The sequence below is a fragment of the Sphaerodactylus townsendi genome, linkage group LG06 (assembly GCF_021028975.2).
Source record: "Sphaerodactylus townsendi isolate TG3544 linkage group LG06, MPM_Stown_v2.3, whole genome shotgun sequence".
NCBI lineage: Eukaryota > Metazoa > Chordata > Lepidosauria > Squamata > Sphaerodactylidae > Sphaerodactylus > Sphaerodactylus townsendi.
In genome coordinates, this window is record NC_059430.1 from 72,926,059 (window position 1) to 72,943,691 (window position 17,633).

Consider the following 17,633-nt stretch of genomic DNA (forward strand, 5'->3'; position numbering starts at 1 on the left):
ACTCTCCTTGATGTCTTTCAACCTCTTGGTGACCCACCCTCAAATAATATTTACTGATTGAACAACAAATATTAACAACTCCAACATTAAAGATTTATAGTCACTTGTGTGCTCCTCCTTTCCTGTCAACTCAGATGCCTACCTGATCTCTTCCCTTCTCCGTCACTTCTCACCACCTGCTTTCCCACCCCTTGCCGTCTGCCCCATAGCTCCAAGGTTTCTCCTCTCTCCCTGTACCTATTTCCCTCCCCAAACTGCTTTTTTGGCATTCTTCTGATCTTCCCCACTCTTGCACTCTCCATTCTACTCCCCATTCCTACTTCCAATCATTTCTCATTGCTGTCACCCAGGTCCATCTACCTGTAACACCTCTGCATGCACAAATCTTGCTGTTACAGTTGAGGGTGGATTAACATACCAACTGTTTCTTTTTAAAAAAAACACCCTTTCATGCTTTCCTGCAAAGCTCAAGATTTAACCCTATGCAGATTTTTTTAGATTTCCGGGCGAGGGGGGGGGAAGATACATTGTTATTAGCTATAAAATGTTCAGTTCATAAGAGGAATTAATTGTACTGAAGCAAACACTAGAATATACCTTTTTTCTTAAATTTCCAACTTCAGTAACTATGTCTGAATATCTGGTCTTCATTTCTCCTTGAGACGAATTTTCCCTGATCTCATGTTCTTTCTGTTTATTTTTAGCTGTTTTTAAAAGCTTCTTAATTCTGCAGGATAAATAATATTGAAATATAGTGAAAGAAACAATGATGAGAAAAAACAGGATTAAGTTTTGCTTTAGTTTCTGAAAGTGTTCTAGGAATGAATTTTTAAGTTTACCCAAAAGAACTGTAAAGTAGGGTGGCTTCAAAGTGTTTCATATAGGATTCTTTATTTAACATCCAATTTCAAAATTATCACAGACTGAAATAGAATTAATTCTGGCACAATACAGGAAATACTAATTTCATTGGCTTTAGTGAACATCACCTTTGGTAGTAACAGCAGCAGCGTCATAAATACAAAACAATGTGTGTGCCTTCAAGTCACAGCTGACATAGTGTTAAACCATATTTTTAAAACAGATGTAATGCAGAGGCGTAGCTAGGGAAAATGGAGCCCAGGGCAAAATCTGATTTTTGTGGGCGGGGCCCCACCATATTGGCGCCCCCCCCGCAAAAATCCCCCACTATGACCAAAGACCACCCTCCCCCACTATGACCAAAGAACCATTTTTTGTACCAGGTCATCTCAAAGTCACCATCACATTATAGAATATGCCCCCACTCACAAATCTGAACACAGCAATGGGCCATGCCGGAAATCAGAAATACATTTTTGACAACATTTTCAAAATGCTTTCAAAATGTTTAACTCTGTTATAACACCTTAAAGTGTTTTAAGTGTCATATGACTTTAAATGCTTTCATAATGTTTTATTACTGCTGGGATAGTAACTGGCTGGCCATTGTGTGTTTACAAGATGCTATACTAGATGGACTACTGGTCTAATCCTGCAAGGCTGTTCTTATGTTTGTCACTGACTTCTTTCTTTAAATAAAAAAGTCAGCTGAAATATTTTGTAAATCACCTGAAAATAGACTGTCACTTTCTCTTCCATGAGGGATCCATACTACCTTTCCCCACACCCATACCTAAACCTATGCAGAATCTACCTTAAGAAGTTGCCATTTTCTCCTGGTGAACTGATCTCTGTGTTTGGAAATCAGTTGTAATTCCAGGAGATCTCCAGCCACCACCTGGAGGTTGGAACAATACATGACTTGCACTCCTTAGCTATCTATTATGTATCAGAAATTCATTCCACTATCTATAGTGAAAAAACAACTTACTTTGAGATACACTGTATTGTAAAATATATGCCAAAAGCTATACCAAAAACAAAATAGCTACAGGCAACTAAAATAGCAAGGAGGAAGACTGGAAGGCATAAAGATAGATCTTTTTCAAGTAGAATCAAGTATGCAACACTTACATCACATACATATATTTGCATAATCGTTTTAACTATATGACTTATGCAACTCCATTTAATAGCATAATATAAAAAAACTACTAATTAAAACTTTGCAGGTTCAATTGTTCAAGTTTCATGGCTGCATGCATTCTAGCATCTATGAGATTAATTTGCAAACTCTTCAAATTCTGAATCTCCAAGGTTTATGCTGCCTGTGTGCTGTTTGCATAATGCAGTTTTATAGTGCCAAAACTCTTCCCCACTCCCTTGGCTGGCTCCATCCCATTCCCAGCCCTTCTGCCAGTTTTCAAGCCCACCACCCTCCCTCATGAGGCAGAAGTCTCTACAAAACTGAAAGTAGAAGGAGGTCATCTTTTCTTTTAAAACCTACCTCCACAATTTTCAGAACTTAGGGCATGAAGCCATGATTTCGTCCCCATTACTGTAGCCATTAAGGACGGAAGCTATTTAGGGCTTTATTTGGCTATTACTGTAGCCATTTTGGGGGGATCATCTGCTAATTCCTATCTTGTTTCACAAGCGTTCGATGTGGAAAAGATACATACTCCTCTTACTTCTTCCTCAGTTGTCTTGCCGATCACAGAGAGAGGTATATGGGCAGGGCGGGAGGAGAGGGTGCCCCCCACGTAACCCCAAGTGCTCTGCCCAGTGCACCAGTCCTCACCCCGCCCCCGGTGGCTATGCCTCTGATGTATAAGCTTTTATAAAGTTGGAGTCTCAACCAGTTCCTACTTCCATTGTGCAGATTTTTTTTATCTCCAAAAAGGAGCATTAGATGCAATGCCAGATCCCCAGCCTCAGGCAAATTAGCACCAAGGTTGCACATGTTCTCTAAAAGTCAAGAGCATGCAGTGCACTGAAAGCGAAGCTCTTTAAAATCCAGTCCATCTTGTATATTTATCTATGAATTTGTAATAGGGTAGCAATGATATGTTTTAGATATGTATAAATGAAGTTCTATTAAGCAAAGCATTCACTTACCCATTGTATTTTTTTTGTAATTCATTGTTCTTCTTTGTTTCTTGACCTAGCTGAATTTCCACTGATCGTTTTAACTCTGCCAATTTCTTCACTTTCTTCTTCTCATTGTCAAACTATTAAAAAAACAAAAATAAGTATGTAATATTTATGTAAACAAGCAAGAGTTAAAAATTCTACTTGTTGGATCCTATGACTTTATTCCTCTAACGGTCAGGACTTTCTCCAGTGCTAATGTAACATGCTCCTCTGCTAGTGTTAGTGGAATAAGATTGCAAGATCCAACCTGCTGGATTGGATGCATCCCTTTCCATGTGAAATCATCACACAGGAAGTAGTATATTAATATTATGCAAGAACTTGTGGGGAATTTAGTCTGGAAAAGAGAAATTAAAGGGGTGACATGATAGCCATGTTTAAATATTTGAAATAATGTCATGTTGAAGAGGAAGAAAGCTTGTTTTCTGCTGCTTCAGAGATGAAGACAAGGAGTAATGGATTCAAAGTACATGAAAAGAGATTCAACCTAAACATTAGGAAGAACGTTCTGATGGTTAAGGCTGTTTGACAGTGGAATACATTTGGAAATGTCAACAACAGGATGGTTCTTTTTTCATATGTGGTGGACATGCAAACAGGCAAAATTGTTTTGGGATATGATTTTAAAAGAAATGCAAAAGATTATTAAAATAACAACTGAAAAAAAATCTGAGGTACTTTTGTTGGAGTTGATGGGGGAGGGTATTCCTGATCAATACAGAACACTTTTTTATGTACATGAGAACTGCAGCAAGGATTTTATATGCATACAAATGGAGGGACAATACAATTCCAACAAAACAAGACTGAATTTTGAAAGTCACAGAATATGCAGAGATGACAAGGCTGATGGCATTTATAAGAGACAACAATATTGACAATTTCCTTAAAGATTGGAAATCCTTTGCAGACTTGAATGAAAACAGCGCATTAGAGTAATTTTATAAAGAGGACTAAAAGTGAAAAAATGCAGATATTAACCATAAGCACAGAACTGGATTCGTGTTCAGATCCATAGTGATGTAGCTGGAAGTCACCGTATATATGTGTAGGGATGTGGTTTTTTTTTCTTTTTCTGTTATTATTCTTACGGGGGGGGGGGAGAACCAGGTTTAGACTTTTTATTTTTTTGTATATGTTGTCTATATGTGCAAAATAAATAAAACTTTCAGACAGTGGAATATGCTGACCTGGAGGATGATAGAGTCTCCTTCTTTGGAGGTTTTTAAACTGAGGCTGGATGGCCATCTGTCAGGAGTGCTTGGATCATGTATGCCAGCATGGCTGAGGATTGGACTGGATGGCCCTTGTGGTCTCTTCCAACTCTATAATTCTATGAACTAAAGAACTTCTTCTACAAGCATAAATTCCCACTAGTGTCCCTATTTTCCAAACTACCATATCTGAAAAGTATCAAAATAACCTAAGAGCAGTAGTATTATCTGTCTATGTAAGTAAGCTGCTGTACTTTTATAGTTTAATTTTTTTTAGAAAATTTATTTTATTATATGGAAGCTAGAACTAAATATGAACTTAACAAAAGGTCAAGTTCAAATTATCATGGCTAAGTCTCCCCCCACCCACCCAATCCACTTTAGGAAAGATATTTATTTTAGATATATTAAGCCATCCTGGTAACCATCAATGTTAATAACTCAAAGATTAAAGTCTGAAATACATTATTAATTCATTGTGCTAATAATCAATATTAAAAAAATTAAAAGTATTTTTCAGGTGTTTACATTAAAATTGTAAAATATGTTTACAAATCTGTTATGGTAAATTTATAATACTAATTTGTCAAATATTAAGCATATAATTTGAAAAATAACATGTGCTCCCCCCCAATTTACACATGGGAGTGTAATTATGATAGTAGAACATTATATTAATTTTAATGTGGTGGGAAAAACACTCACTCAATTCAGCATTGGTTTGGGCCAACAATGTACCAGAAGTTATGATCTTTGCAAAATCTATACTTACATCCCTACCCCAAGTCTGAGATGAAGAAAGGCATTAAGATAGAAAGTGGATTCACAGAATACTCTGAGAAGGTTATTACCCTCCGTCAACTGTTCAATTGAGAAGATTTGAAAAAATGACAAAAGGAAACTGTCACCAAGAAGTTACACTCTACTTGTTCCAAAGATGTGTCCTGAAGAGTAATAATATGATCTTCAGAGTCTAGCATGGCTTCAATTCAGTACGCAAAATAGCTTTTTTCATTAGATAGTCAAATTTTTCAGAACTTTCAGCAGGCAATGTGTTTTACAAGTTGCACATAAGATTATAGGAATGAATGGTGCAATAATTTGTAGAAACTAAACATGTTTCTGTAATGATCATGTTGCATTGTTTAGACAAGTTCACATTTACATGTAATAAAACCTCTTAAGCAGTGGTGGGATTCAAATATTTTAACAGGTTCCGATGGTGGTGGGATTCAAATAATGACTGTTAAAAAGTATTAAAAATATTTTTAATATCACTTTTTTATTTTAAGTATTAAAAATATTAATACTTAATAAAAATATTGTAAGTATTAAAAAAGTGAAAAAGAAAATTGTAACAACAGGTTCTACAGAACCTTCGCAACCCCCTGAATCCCACCTCTGCTCTTAAGGCTATAAGCAGAGAATACTTCATAAGCTTGTTAGTAACAGGTTGCCCAGTCAACACTGGCAAGAAGAAATCATCCCTTGGCAACCATGTGATGACACAGGACCTTTGATATCCAACACTATTTTAGTGGGCTTATTTAATCCATTGAATACCTTATGTCAGTCATGACTAAACTTCTCTCAATTATTAATTAATATAATTATTTAGATTTAATAGCCCACCCACCCCTGGAGGGCTCTGGGCGGTGTACAATTCACTTTAAAACAATATAAATAATATACAATACAGATATGGATTAAAACCAATATTCCAATATACAGTGGAACCTCAGTTTTTGTTGGTAATCCGTCTGAAAAGAATCGATGAAAACCAAAACCGATGAAAACCGAGGCAAACCTTTCCATAGGAATCAATGTAGATCCAATTAATCCGTTCTAGGCACTCCAAAAAACATACCAAAAACTCATTTTTTATTTATTAGATTTTTATACCGCCCTATCCCCGAGGGGGATAAACATAGTGTTTAATGCTGAAAACAGTAACAAATAATAACACTAGGACCAGCTTCAGAGCCAGTGAACTAATGTTGCACCAGAAAGCTGTCCAAAGAGGTCTGTTTCTGACGTCTCTTTAAGATTTGTCTGAAATGGGCAAGACATTGTCATTAAACAAGTTGCAGACATGGCCTGCAACAGCTTTGTCTGGGTGATTTTTCTCCACAAACCCGTGCACCTTACTGCAAACTGATGAAAACCGAGGCAAATCGATGAAAACCGAGACAAATTTTTCACTGAAAAAATTGATGAAAACTGAAACCGATGAAAACCGAAGGCAATGAAAACCGAGGTTCCACTGTACATATAAATACAGAAAATCAGATGGCTGAATGGCACCTTGTTACACGTCGTGAGGTTAGGCCAGATAGTAATCCAGAGCATAGAACACAGAATGGGGTGGCATGTTTTCCACGGCTATCCCTCCCCACCAAAGATTTGGCGAAATAGTACAGTTTTGCAGGCCCTGCGGAACTGATCAAGGTCCTGCAGGGCCTGGATGGATGGTGGCAAGGAGTTCCACCAAACAGGGGCCAATGTACTAGAGGCCCTGGCCCGAGTGGAGGCCAGCTGGATTGCAGAGAGGCCCGGGACCACCAGCAAGTTGGCCTCTTCAGAATGCAGAGGGGACAGCACTTTCACATTAGAAGTCACCTGCTTTGCAAAAAGCTCTAGTTCTCAGATCCTTTTTGTGCAAGTTTTAGTTAGAAATTAAGATAAGGCAGAGCCAACAGACAGCTGTGGCCTGTGTGTGATCTTTGGCTTTAGCAAGAGCTACTGTCTCCTATGCATATTCAATCTGACTTGAGGCAGAAACATAGGATACAAAATGAACTGTAGACTTCCCAAAGAGTATTAATCCTTTCAAGAATTTCAGTCAGTTTATTATTACGGCCTCTAAGCCAGCCATTAAAACCAGAATCAGAATACACAAAAATACATAATATTCCAATTGTACAGGAGTCTAAGGTATAAGGTCTAAACATTAAATAACATTAACTTAAGACATTATTACAATCCTCATCATACAATATGGTTCTCTATCTTAATAAGGATCTTCACTTATTGTATGCCAGCAAGCAAAATTTAGTCACCTTCTGGGAAATAGAGGGAACATGATCTTCTAATAAAATTCTCACAAAATTTGAATCTAAATTGGCTATAAATGGATGTACATTGAGAGTTAGCAATGGATGGATTAAAAGCTCCCTTTCATCTTTATGAAGCTCACAGTGCGTTAGAATGTGTGACATTGAGTCCACTTCCCCTGAGCCACAAACACAAGTTCTCCTATGCCAAGGCATTTTGTTTGAAATTGTCCCATCAGATTAGCTGATGGGAAGGCATCAAAGCGAGCTCCTGAGAAGGTCCAGCGGCTTCTTGCCGATGTTATATTAGATAGATAAGGAGCAGCTAGAATACCTACCCATGATTTTAGTGGTCTATATATCATGGGTAGTAGGGGGAAATTTGTTTGCAACTCAATATCTTGAAGCCGTTGATAGGCCATGGCTATTGCTCCACGATTATCTAGTTCCAGGAGTTGCATTGGGTCCATACCACACTGTTTTAATTTTTTTTAATGTAATTTTTTCTAGCCATCCAGGATAGGATGTCACCATCAGCAATGAAGGCATTAATCCCAGGGCACAGGTGAGAACTTTAAGCCAATATTTAATGGTTAGTCTTTAAAAGATTGTCTCAACATTGACCAACCCTGCTTCTTGCCTTAGTACCATGTTGGTTGTACATTTGGGTGTGTTAAACATAGATCTGAGAAAGGCCGATAGGACTCTCTCCAATGGCGCAAAATCCAAGATCATTACCAACGATGCACCATAGGTCAGTTGAGCCAGGGCTTTGGGTTCAAATAATCTAATTGCACTTGCAATAAATCCACCCCCTTGTGAATGAAAATATGTTAAAATTGCCTGAGAACTTCTTTGTGCTGCCTGAATAACTGATTGTATGTGTGCTGTGGGTTTCCCATTGTACTGGTGTATCACACCTAGATATTTAAAGAACTTTTTTGATCTATCTGGTGTCCTGACAGCTGCCATTTTGATTTCTTAAATTTGGCATTAAAGTGCACTATCTTGGTCTTAGTATAATTGATGTTTAATAGTTCCTCGGTCACTTTTGATCAAATATCATCAGTGCCCTCTTTAATCCCACCCTTGTTAGTGATAATACCACAGCATCGTCTGCATACATGAGAATGGATATGTTCTTCTCAGGGGTGAGCTTGGGTGCATGAGTATCTTTCCCATGGAATCCAGTTATGAGTGTATTAACGTAGATGTTGAACAAATGAGGAGCTAACAGACACCCTTGCCTCACCCCTTTCTGGGTAGGAGCGGGTGCAGTTAGCCTACCATCATGTGTGAACCTTAACTGCACAGTTGTGTTCTCATGAATTTATTTAATGGGATGCCTCTAATTCTTCACATGGGCAGAAATTAAGTACTTCCAACAGCTTAAATGCTCACTAGACTTACTTGAGCCAATAACTCAGTCTTTTCTTTATCAAACTCAGAAAGGTGAGCTTGAAGTTTTGATCTCAACTTCAGTTCTTCTTCCCACATTTTGTGAGTATCTTGGCCAGTTGTTGATAGCATGGCTTGTTTCTGGACCTAAAAAACAAGCATAATACCCTTGATGGAGAAATGTTACAGAATGTACAAAATAGGCAGATATTGTACTGAATCATCAACCCAATTTAGATTTCACTAGAGCCACAAACAGACAAGATAGATCTTTCTACAAACCCGAGAAAGCCCCAAGCTCGCATAAAAATGTGAAATAAAAAAAATGCATGGAGAGTTAACATCCTCAAAAATGATAAGATGCTTGTTGGTGTATGGCTTATGAGCTGTTAAACCTGAACAAAGAGAGAAGCCTGTGATTTTAAGAAATGGCTGCTGTTAGTTTTCTTATTTATTTTATTCAATTTATATGCCATCCTTCCTCCTGCAGGCTCAGGGCAGCTTCCAACATATGAAACACATAATCATAAAACATAAACCATGAATTCACAATCCAGTTAAAACTCCATATGGCCTAGCCACAACTGTATTGCCAGCCTTTCAAGCCCTCCAGTAAAAGTCAGGGCAGAGGAGGCAGGCCAGGGGCGTAATGCCCATTGGGGAAAGTGGGCAGCTGCCCAGGGCACCACCTTGTGGGGGGCATCAAAATGTAGGGTTCGTTTTGGGGTATTTTTAGTGGTTTTCCATTTTTGGCCTGCAGGGGGCACAGTTTTTAGGCTATCGGCACCAAAATTTCAGCGTATCATCAGGAGACTGTCCCTATGCTACCCCCCATGTTTGGTGAGGTTTGGTTCAGGGAGTCCAAATTTATGGACTCCCAAAGGGGGTGCCCCTATCCCCCATTGGGAGCTAATATTCCGCCGGGCCTGCAAGACCGAGTTATTCCGCCGGGCTTTTGGAGAGTCCAGCCGCTGATAGGGTGCCCAGAAACAACTAAAACCTGCTGCTCCCTTATGTAGAGATTTAATAGCTGGAGGCCATCTTATTTTAATTGATATAACCGAATGCTGCTTTTAAATTGTTTTAATTTTCAACATATCCACTGTTTTATTTAATGTTGTAAACCGCCCTGAGCCCTTCGGGGGAGGGCGGTATAAAAGTGGAATAATAAATAAATAAATAAATAAAATATCCCCCAATGGGAGCTAATAAGAGATGGGGGCTACAGTTTTGAGGGTCCATAACTTTGCCCCCCCTGAACCAAACTGCACCAAACCTGGGGGGTATCATTAGGGCAGTCTCCTGATGAGACCATGAAAGTTTTGAGACTGTGCCTTCAGAAATGTGCCCCCCCCCAGCCTGCAACCCCCATTGACAGCAATGCAGAAAACTCAATGCAGAACAAAGATTCTTGGACAAATTTTGGGATGTTCCTGCAGGGAGGGCATTCTTGGACATATCAGCACCAAAACCTCAGGGTATCATCTGGAGACTGTCATGATGGCACCCCCAAGGTTTGGTGTAGTTTGGTTCAGGGGGTCCAAAGTTATGGACCCCCAAAAGGGTAGACCCATTCCCTTAGCAAAGAATGGGGGATGGGGCACCTCCTTTGTTGGTTCAGGGGGGCCAAAGTCCTGTAGCCCCCATCTCCTATTAGCTCCCATTGGAAACAATGGGGGATGGGGCACCCCCTTTGCGAGTCCATAACTTTGGACTCCTTGAACCAAACCTCACCAAACTTAGGGGTAGCATAAGGACAGTCTCCTGATGATACGCTGAAATTTTGGTGCTGATATGTCTAAAAATGCACCCCCTGCATGCACCAATGTCCTGGTGCAAAAAAAAAATTGGTCATGGTGGAGTGGCCGCCCATGGGGGGGGGGGCATCCAACTCAGGTTTTGCCCAGGGCTACAGTTTGCCTCGTTACGCCCCTGAGGCAGGCCCTTTTGGCCTTTGAGGAAGGATTGATTGGGGTCAGGCACAGCAGCAACCACCAAGCAACTTGATCCACCCAACCTTCATCCACCCAGGCCAGGCAGCTTGCAACTGTTCCATGGCAGCCACCCCATGGAAGCCAGTGTGGTGTAATCATTAGGGTTTCAGAGTAGGATCTGGGAGACACAGGTCACCAGTTTGTCATGCAAGCTCATTAGATAATCTTAGACCAGTGACACATTCTCAGAATAACCTACCTAACGGGGCTGTCATGAGTTGCTTTGGGTGCAAAAAGTAAGCAAGGAAGGGTGAAGATATGGAGGCTGTCAGGAGGGGGGGAAAGGAAATTGTGTGTGGGAAGGGAATACGGGAGAAACTAAATTTCCTAGTTCCCCACTGGGCCATAGTTTTCCTGGGAAAAGGCCAGGGGAGAAAAGGAGGGAAAGCTGAAGATAGGAGGAACAGAAAAAGGTATGTTGGTTGATGGGTGAGAGAGAGAGAAGGAAGCAGGAAAAGGAGAGAGGCAGTGGGTGTTTTCCAGGAAGGGAAAGGCGAAATAGTGGAGGATGGAGGAATGAGGTGCCCCATCAAGTTCTTGTGTAAATCCTAACAGAGATGCTCACAATACAGTTACAAGGAAAGATACAGAAAAACATTTCCCATGTATGGTCTTAGGGATGCTCTCTGCACACATCTATTATGCAAAAGAATACAATCACAAATTATTTGCACACTAAAAATCCACTATACCTGATGGTTTAGTTGTTCCTCTAAATTGATTTTTGTTGTTTGCAAAATAGTTACAAGTTCTTCAAGATGACTGTGAACCTATATCCAAAAATTAAAATACTCATTTAAAAAACTGCAAAAATTATTCAGAATGAAAGTAGGGAAAAACCTACAGGGAATTACATGCCTTTGAATTTCACGTAGATACATTCATTATTTTGGTTCAGTATTTTATTAGTTCCTAATGTCGAGAAATCATTAAAAGTCAGTGGCTGTATAATAGTTACTCAAATAAGACAGTTCATAAGACAGTTCACTGCTCCCAACCTTCCCTTCAGTAAGCAACATAAGTTTTTTTTTAATTTTAGGGCATAAGACCCCATCCTAAGTAGGAATTCCTTCCCATCCCACCTCCTTTACCCACCAGCAGTATGACTTACAGAAGCACTACCCTGGAGATCTTTCTGAAGCATCTCAATTCTGCAAGTTTGGCTTTTGTTTGTAGCTTGTAATCTGGCATTTTCTACTTCGAGTCTTAAAAGAAAATAAAAACCTGCTTTAACTTGTACATACTTATCAAATCTAACACAGCACACAATGTCACAACATATCTCAACAGCTGTCATTTGTATAACTGCTACAGTTGCATATACCCAACTTTTTCATATATATACTCTCAATTGGGTATATGCAACTGACCAATTGAGAATATATATATGTAAAAAATTGGGTGTATGCAACTGTAAACACATTCATTTTTCTGTGTAAAAATACATTATCTTAATTGTTACCTTTGCATATGCTCTTCCTCATGTTTTATAGCAGTATTTGTTCCTGATGATGCTACCAGCAGCTCTTGTAAGTTCTGAGGTACCACTCTTGCTTCACCTTCCTTAACATCCAAATCATTCCTCAAATCCTGAATACACTTTTGAGAGTGGATAAATTGTTCTTCTAACTCTTCCAGCTGCATGAATGAAGTACCAGAAAGGGGGGGGGGGGACAATTGCCAAACAGGGTTTTTTTGTGAGAATGCCTTTGCTCCCCCCTCCCCCACAATCCCCAATAGACCACGATATAAGAACAAAATGTGAGGTAAAAGAAGGTTCCTTTGAGAAGGTAATCTGTTATATCACTAAAATAGCAACACTAAATAGCAATCACTAAAATAGCAACATACATTGGGTCTGAAACACTTTCAAGTATGGAATGCTGGCATAACATCAGTTTCATTTCTCCAGAGGCGTAGCTCCAAGGGGGCGCACCCCTGTGGGGGTGTGGCGAGGGCGTTCTGGGACGGAGAACGCACTGTTTTCTGGGCTATTTCCCCCTAGCTACGCCTCTATATTTCTCTCTCATTTTTATAGAGCTATCTTGAATTCCCCATTTCAACCTGCACAAAATTATTTGGGGATCTAATTCATTACAATTTACAATAGCCCCAACTGCATTCAGATATTGTATTATTTTGCTCCTAAATAAACAATGCTTTAGATACATAAAACTAAATAAAGGACTGGAAATACATTTAGTAATTTACATTAATTACCTCAGATTTTACCCTGTCTATTTCCTTTTGAAGCTCCCGTTTATCCTCCTCTAGATGATTCCGACAATCAGTTGTAACTTCAAGTGCAGCTTCTGCCATGGACTGCTTTTTAAGAGAATCTGCCAGCTCTTGCTGCAGTTCCCTTAATGAACCCTAACAGAAGCATTTTAATGATAACAGACAAAAGTAATTAAAAGTATCTTTCTAGACTACAGTTATTTAAAATATTTTATGAAAGGTGCTAAATCAACAGTACTATTAATGATCACTAGATAATAGATTCTCTTTCTGCTCCATACAGATCAACCAGAAACAAGTGGACAGTTCATAGCTCTTACTAACAATAGGATGATAAACAGCATGGCACTTTCTGCAACTGCTGTACATTGAGTCTAGTATCAAATGATACATCATGCAATATGTCTCTCGAGTGTGCAGGCACACGTGGGACTGCACATGTGCAGGACCTGCCGTGGTGGAGATTGACAAACACTCCACACACAAACTCCACACACAAACACCACTCCCGATGACCACCCCCCTGCCCCCAGCGGCCATAGACAAACCTCTTCCCGTAAATGGCCATGTGGCAAGGGGAGGGGGAAGTGCTCATCCTTCAGTTCTCCTGCTATCCTGCGCATACATAGTTCTATGTGGGACTCCACTAGGCTTGAGCACCAATAAAAATTATTTGTAAATTTCAGAGCTTTTTAATCTGGAAATTTTCAGTAAAGCCAATAATTTGGCTTTACCAAAAATATTCAGATTAAAAACCCTGTGGGTTAAAAGCCCTGTGGCTCAGAAAGCAGAATCGGAGGACAGATCTCCAAGACACGCAGAGCTGGCTCAGAGATCTGGTTGTCAGGGGATAGATCCCACGTGTGGCACTGAGTTAGCTCAGCGCCACATGCAGGATCTGGCTGCTTCTTCCCCCACTGATGACTTTCATGACCTGGAAGGCTTGAAAAGCAGTGGTGAGGAATAGATTGTGCATGCAGGCCACCCATTCCCCTGCTGATCCTTTTCAATCACCGAAAAACACTGGTGGGGGATAGATTCTGCAGGCAGGGCTGAGTATGCAGGATCTGGCCACTCCTTCTCTAGTTGATGTTTTTCAAGCCCCACAGGTCTTGAAAAGTACCAGCAGGGGTTAGACCTCCATGCACAATCTGGCTCCCCCTTCCCCTGTTGATACTTTTCAAGCCCCCCCAGGGGATAGTTCCTCCATATGACGGTGAGCTTGCTCATCGGTGCACTGAGATCTCAATCTCTCCACCCCCCCAATTGGCTCACAAGCCCACAGGAGGAATGGAGGGGAAGGAAATTTAAAAAGTGTATTTTTCTTGGGTTTTTAAACCAGTAAAAACTGGGGGGAAGGGGGGTTATCAGTAAAAGAAAAACCTAAAAAAAGCTGATACAGATTTTGGTTTTTTTTTGTGATTTGACTTTACCCATCACCAAGTCTAGACTGCTCAGATAGATGACAAAGACCATGCCAATTATCTATAACTGCGGTCTCTAAAGGCAGATATATAAATTCTCATTTGGAAAAGGATTCTACGTGGTCTTACCTCTCTCTCTGCTTTTTCTGTTTCATATTTGGAGACTTGATCCTTTAAATTATTACATTTTGTCGTTAACTCCTTATTTCTCTCTTCTATCATTTGTACCTGCTTTTCAGTATCGGCTCGAAGTTTAGCAAAAATATCATTAAATCTATCTTGAACACTGCTCACTACTCTTTCTTTAACAATACTCTGGTTTTGAAAATCCTCAAGTTGCTGTCGGAGTAAAAGATTTTCACTCTGGAGTTGTGTCAATCGTTCCTGCACAGATTCCTGTTTTATGACATGTTTGTTCACTTGACTTTTTTCCATTTGCCATGCATTTTCAAGTTCCTTCACTTGACACTGGGCTTGACTTAGATCCCTTTGAATACTTTCAATCAGCAAGTTCTTTTCTCTGAGTGTGTGTGTTGCATGGTGAAGTTCATTTTCTAGACTATTAGCGTTGCTTTCAGTCTTACTTAACAGCTGAGACATGCTATTGTTGGTGTCTTGCAGGTTAAGCAGATCGTGATTCAATTTGTTTTTTAAACAAACCCATTCATCACGCTCTTGTTTCAGTGTTCTTTCAAGATCATTCTTTGATATTTTCGTCTGTTCTAGTTCCTGAGTGATGGAATCCAAACGGGAATGAAATGAATCAAGCTCCACCTCCAGTTGTTCTTTATCTTCTTTCATGTGCTCTAACTTGGAAGTTAGAATGGCAAGTTCTGTTTTTGTTACATTTATTTGTCCATTGTACTGAAGAACTGTTTGACTCAACGCCTCTTCATTTAGTTTCAACTCCTTTTTAAGGTCTTGGTTTTTTCCTTTCAAACCTTCATTTTCTTCTAAATATTTGGCTTCTTCTTCTTGATGCTTAGCTCTTACCTGGTCAAGTTGTAATCTTAATGCAGCAAGTTCATCTTGGAGAATTTGATTTTTGTATAATAGATCCTTTTCTTGGTCATGAGGATCAGCCATCTAAATGATTCAGAATACAAAGACAAAGTAAATGAAACCCCCCAAACAATTATAGTTTGTCTGTTTTCCCTCATAGTCAAACATGGAACTGAGTTAAATTCTGGCAGAACAGACTTTGGTCTCAGCTGCATCATAACATATACCAATGTATATTCATTTTTTAAGGTAACACTTATTGGCTACATTTTTCATATTGTAATCAAGCCATGGGTTTCAACTGGTGAAAAAGGGGGAATGTGATCCCCTTTGACCACCAACTTGGCCACTCTAGGGATCATGTGGGATGGGGGCTGTAGTAAGGAGGGGAATTTGAACTGGGTGATATTATGTGAATACACAGACTGGATCCAACCACATGTCTTCAAAACACAGAGAATCAACCAGAGTTAGGGCTTTTCTGTCCTGGCTCCAGCCTGGTAGAACTCTATGGGCCTTTGGGGCATTGGCCCCCTCTGACATCCCTAAATACACAACTGAGGGCCCCCAAATATGTCATAGAGGCTGCAGTGTAGACCAGAGATTTTCTATGCACTTCTATGTCTGGGACAGTTTTGTATGCAGAATGGGGATGGGAATAGAAGCTGAAATGAATGTCAAGCTTCTGTTTGAATTCTAAGCCACTGCATTCACTTTAACACATTTTATTTAAAAAAACAGATTACCCTGTTTCTCCAAAAATACGACATCCCCTGAGAATAAGACGTAGTAGAGGTTTTGCTGAAGTGCTAAATATCAAACATCCCCTGAAAGTAAGATGTAGCAAAGTTTTTGTTTGGAAGCATGCCCGTCAAACAGAACACCAGAGCATGCAGCTGTGGAGCGGAAAAATAAGACATCCCCTGAAAATAAAACATAGCGTATCCTTGGGAGCAAAAATTAATATAAGACACTGTCTTATTTTCGGAGAAACACGGTAGTGATTTCTAGTACCTACTTTTATTAAGTAAAGAATTTCCAGTGTTGCCACTACTGTGACTGGAAAACACAGATTATCTCATTTCTTCTGAAAAGGATAATCAGGCAGCCTCCTTCTCAGATCTGCATAGTCTTGTGTTCAAAGGGAGAGAGAGGAGTAACCCAATCAGGGATTTCCCAACTTAATGAAGATGAGAGGGATGAAAGTGTCTGGTCAAGTGCAAAATGTTTCATGAGGGTCTGATACAAATTATTGCTACACAAATATAAAGAAATGAAAAAGTATGCTCAAATATAATTAGGCCCAACATCCAATCTATATATAAATTATGGAACAAGCCTTGAAGCTTGGGTCTCACACATTCCATTCCACTCCATTCAGCATTGCCAGCTGATAAAGCTAAAACTATTTAGCACCGCCCAGAGCCCCTCGGGGATTGGGCGGTCTATAAATTCAAATAATAAATCTTTAAGTCGCCATCTGTAAATTGTAAATTTTAAATTGTTTAAATTCTATTAATTTAAAATTGTTATAGATTGTTTTATATTTGTATTATGATGTTGATGTACACCGCCCTGAGCCCTTCAGGGGAGGGCGGTTTAAAAATGAAATAAATAAATAAATAATAAATGAATGAATAAAATAAATAAATATTTCTAGTACCTACTTTTGTTAGCTAAAACTATTCCTTTTTATTCTCTGATACCTTGTTCTCATAAGAACATAAGAACAAGCCAGCTGGATCAGACCAGAGTGCATCTAGTCCAGCTCTCTGCTACTCGCAGTGGCCCACCAGGTGCCTTTGGGAGCTCACATGCAGGATGTGAGAGCAATGGCCTTCTGCGGCTTTTGCTCCCGAGCACCTGGACTGTTAAGGCATTTGCAATCTCAGATCAAAGAGGATCAAGATTGGTAGCCATAAATCAACTTCTCCACCATAAATCTATCCAAGCCCCTTTTAAAGCTATCCAGGTTAGTGGCCACCTCCTGCGGCAGCATATTCCAAACAATCTCTCAATCCAAACCACCTCCTGCGGCAGCATATTCCAAACAATCTCTCAATCCCAATTCTCAATCCCTTTCCTCTGACAAATCTCCAACAGAATACAATACTGTCTTACACAAATTCCACCCATTTGTTACTTCCACACACACTACAGTTCCTCCTTCCTGCTACTCTGTTGGTCAGCAAGTGATTTTGAACTAAAGTCAGTATGATTTCTGGAAGGGTGGCACCACACTGTCTAAGAAGCTCTAAACAGAATTTACAACTAATGTTCTGCTCCCCAGGTGGT

General features: G+C 39.7%; 1 protein-coding gene across 1 annotated transcript in view; it reads right to left on the reverse strand.

Annotated features, from left to right (window-relative positions):
* LOC125435082 (ankyrin repeat domain-containing protein 26-like) overlaps positions 1–17,633 on the reverse strand; it is an 83,273-nt gene that overhangs the window by 4,610 nt on the left and 61,030 nt on the right. The window contains 8 exon segments of the mRNA XM_048501118.1: positions 598–727; positions 2,980–3,092; positions 8,693–8,827; positions 11,367–11,444; positions 11,786–11,879; positions 12,137–12,312; positions 12,895–13,047; positions 14,466–15,422. Of these exon segments, the coding sequence (XP_048357075.1) occupies positions 598–727; positions 2,980–3,092; positions 8,693–8,827; positions 11,367–11,444; positions 11,786–11,879; positions 12,137–12,312; positions 12,895–13,047; positions 14,466–15,422 (1,836 nt within the window).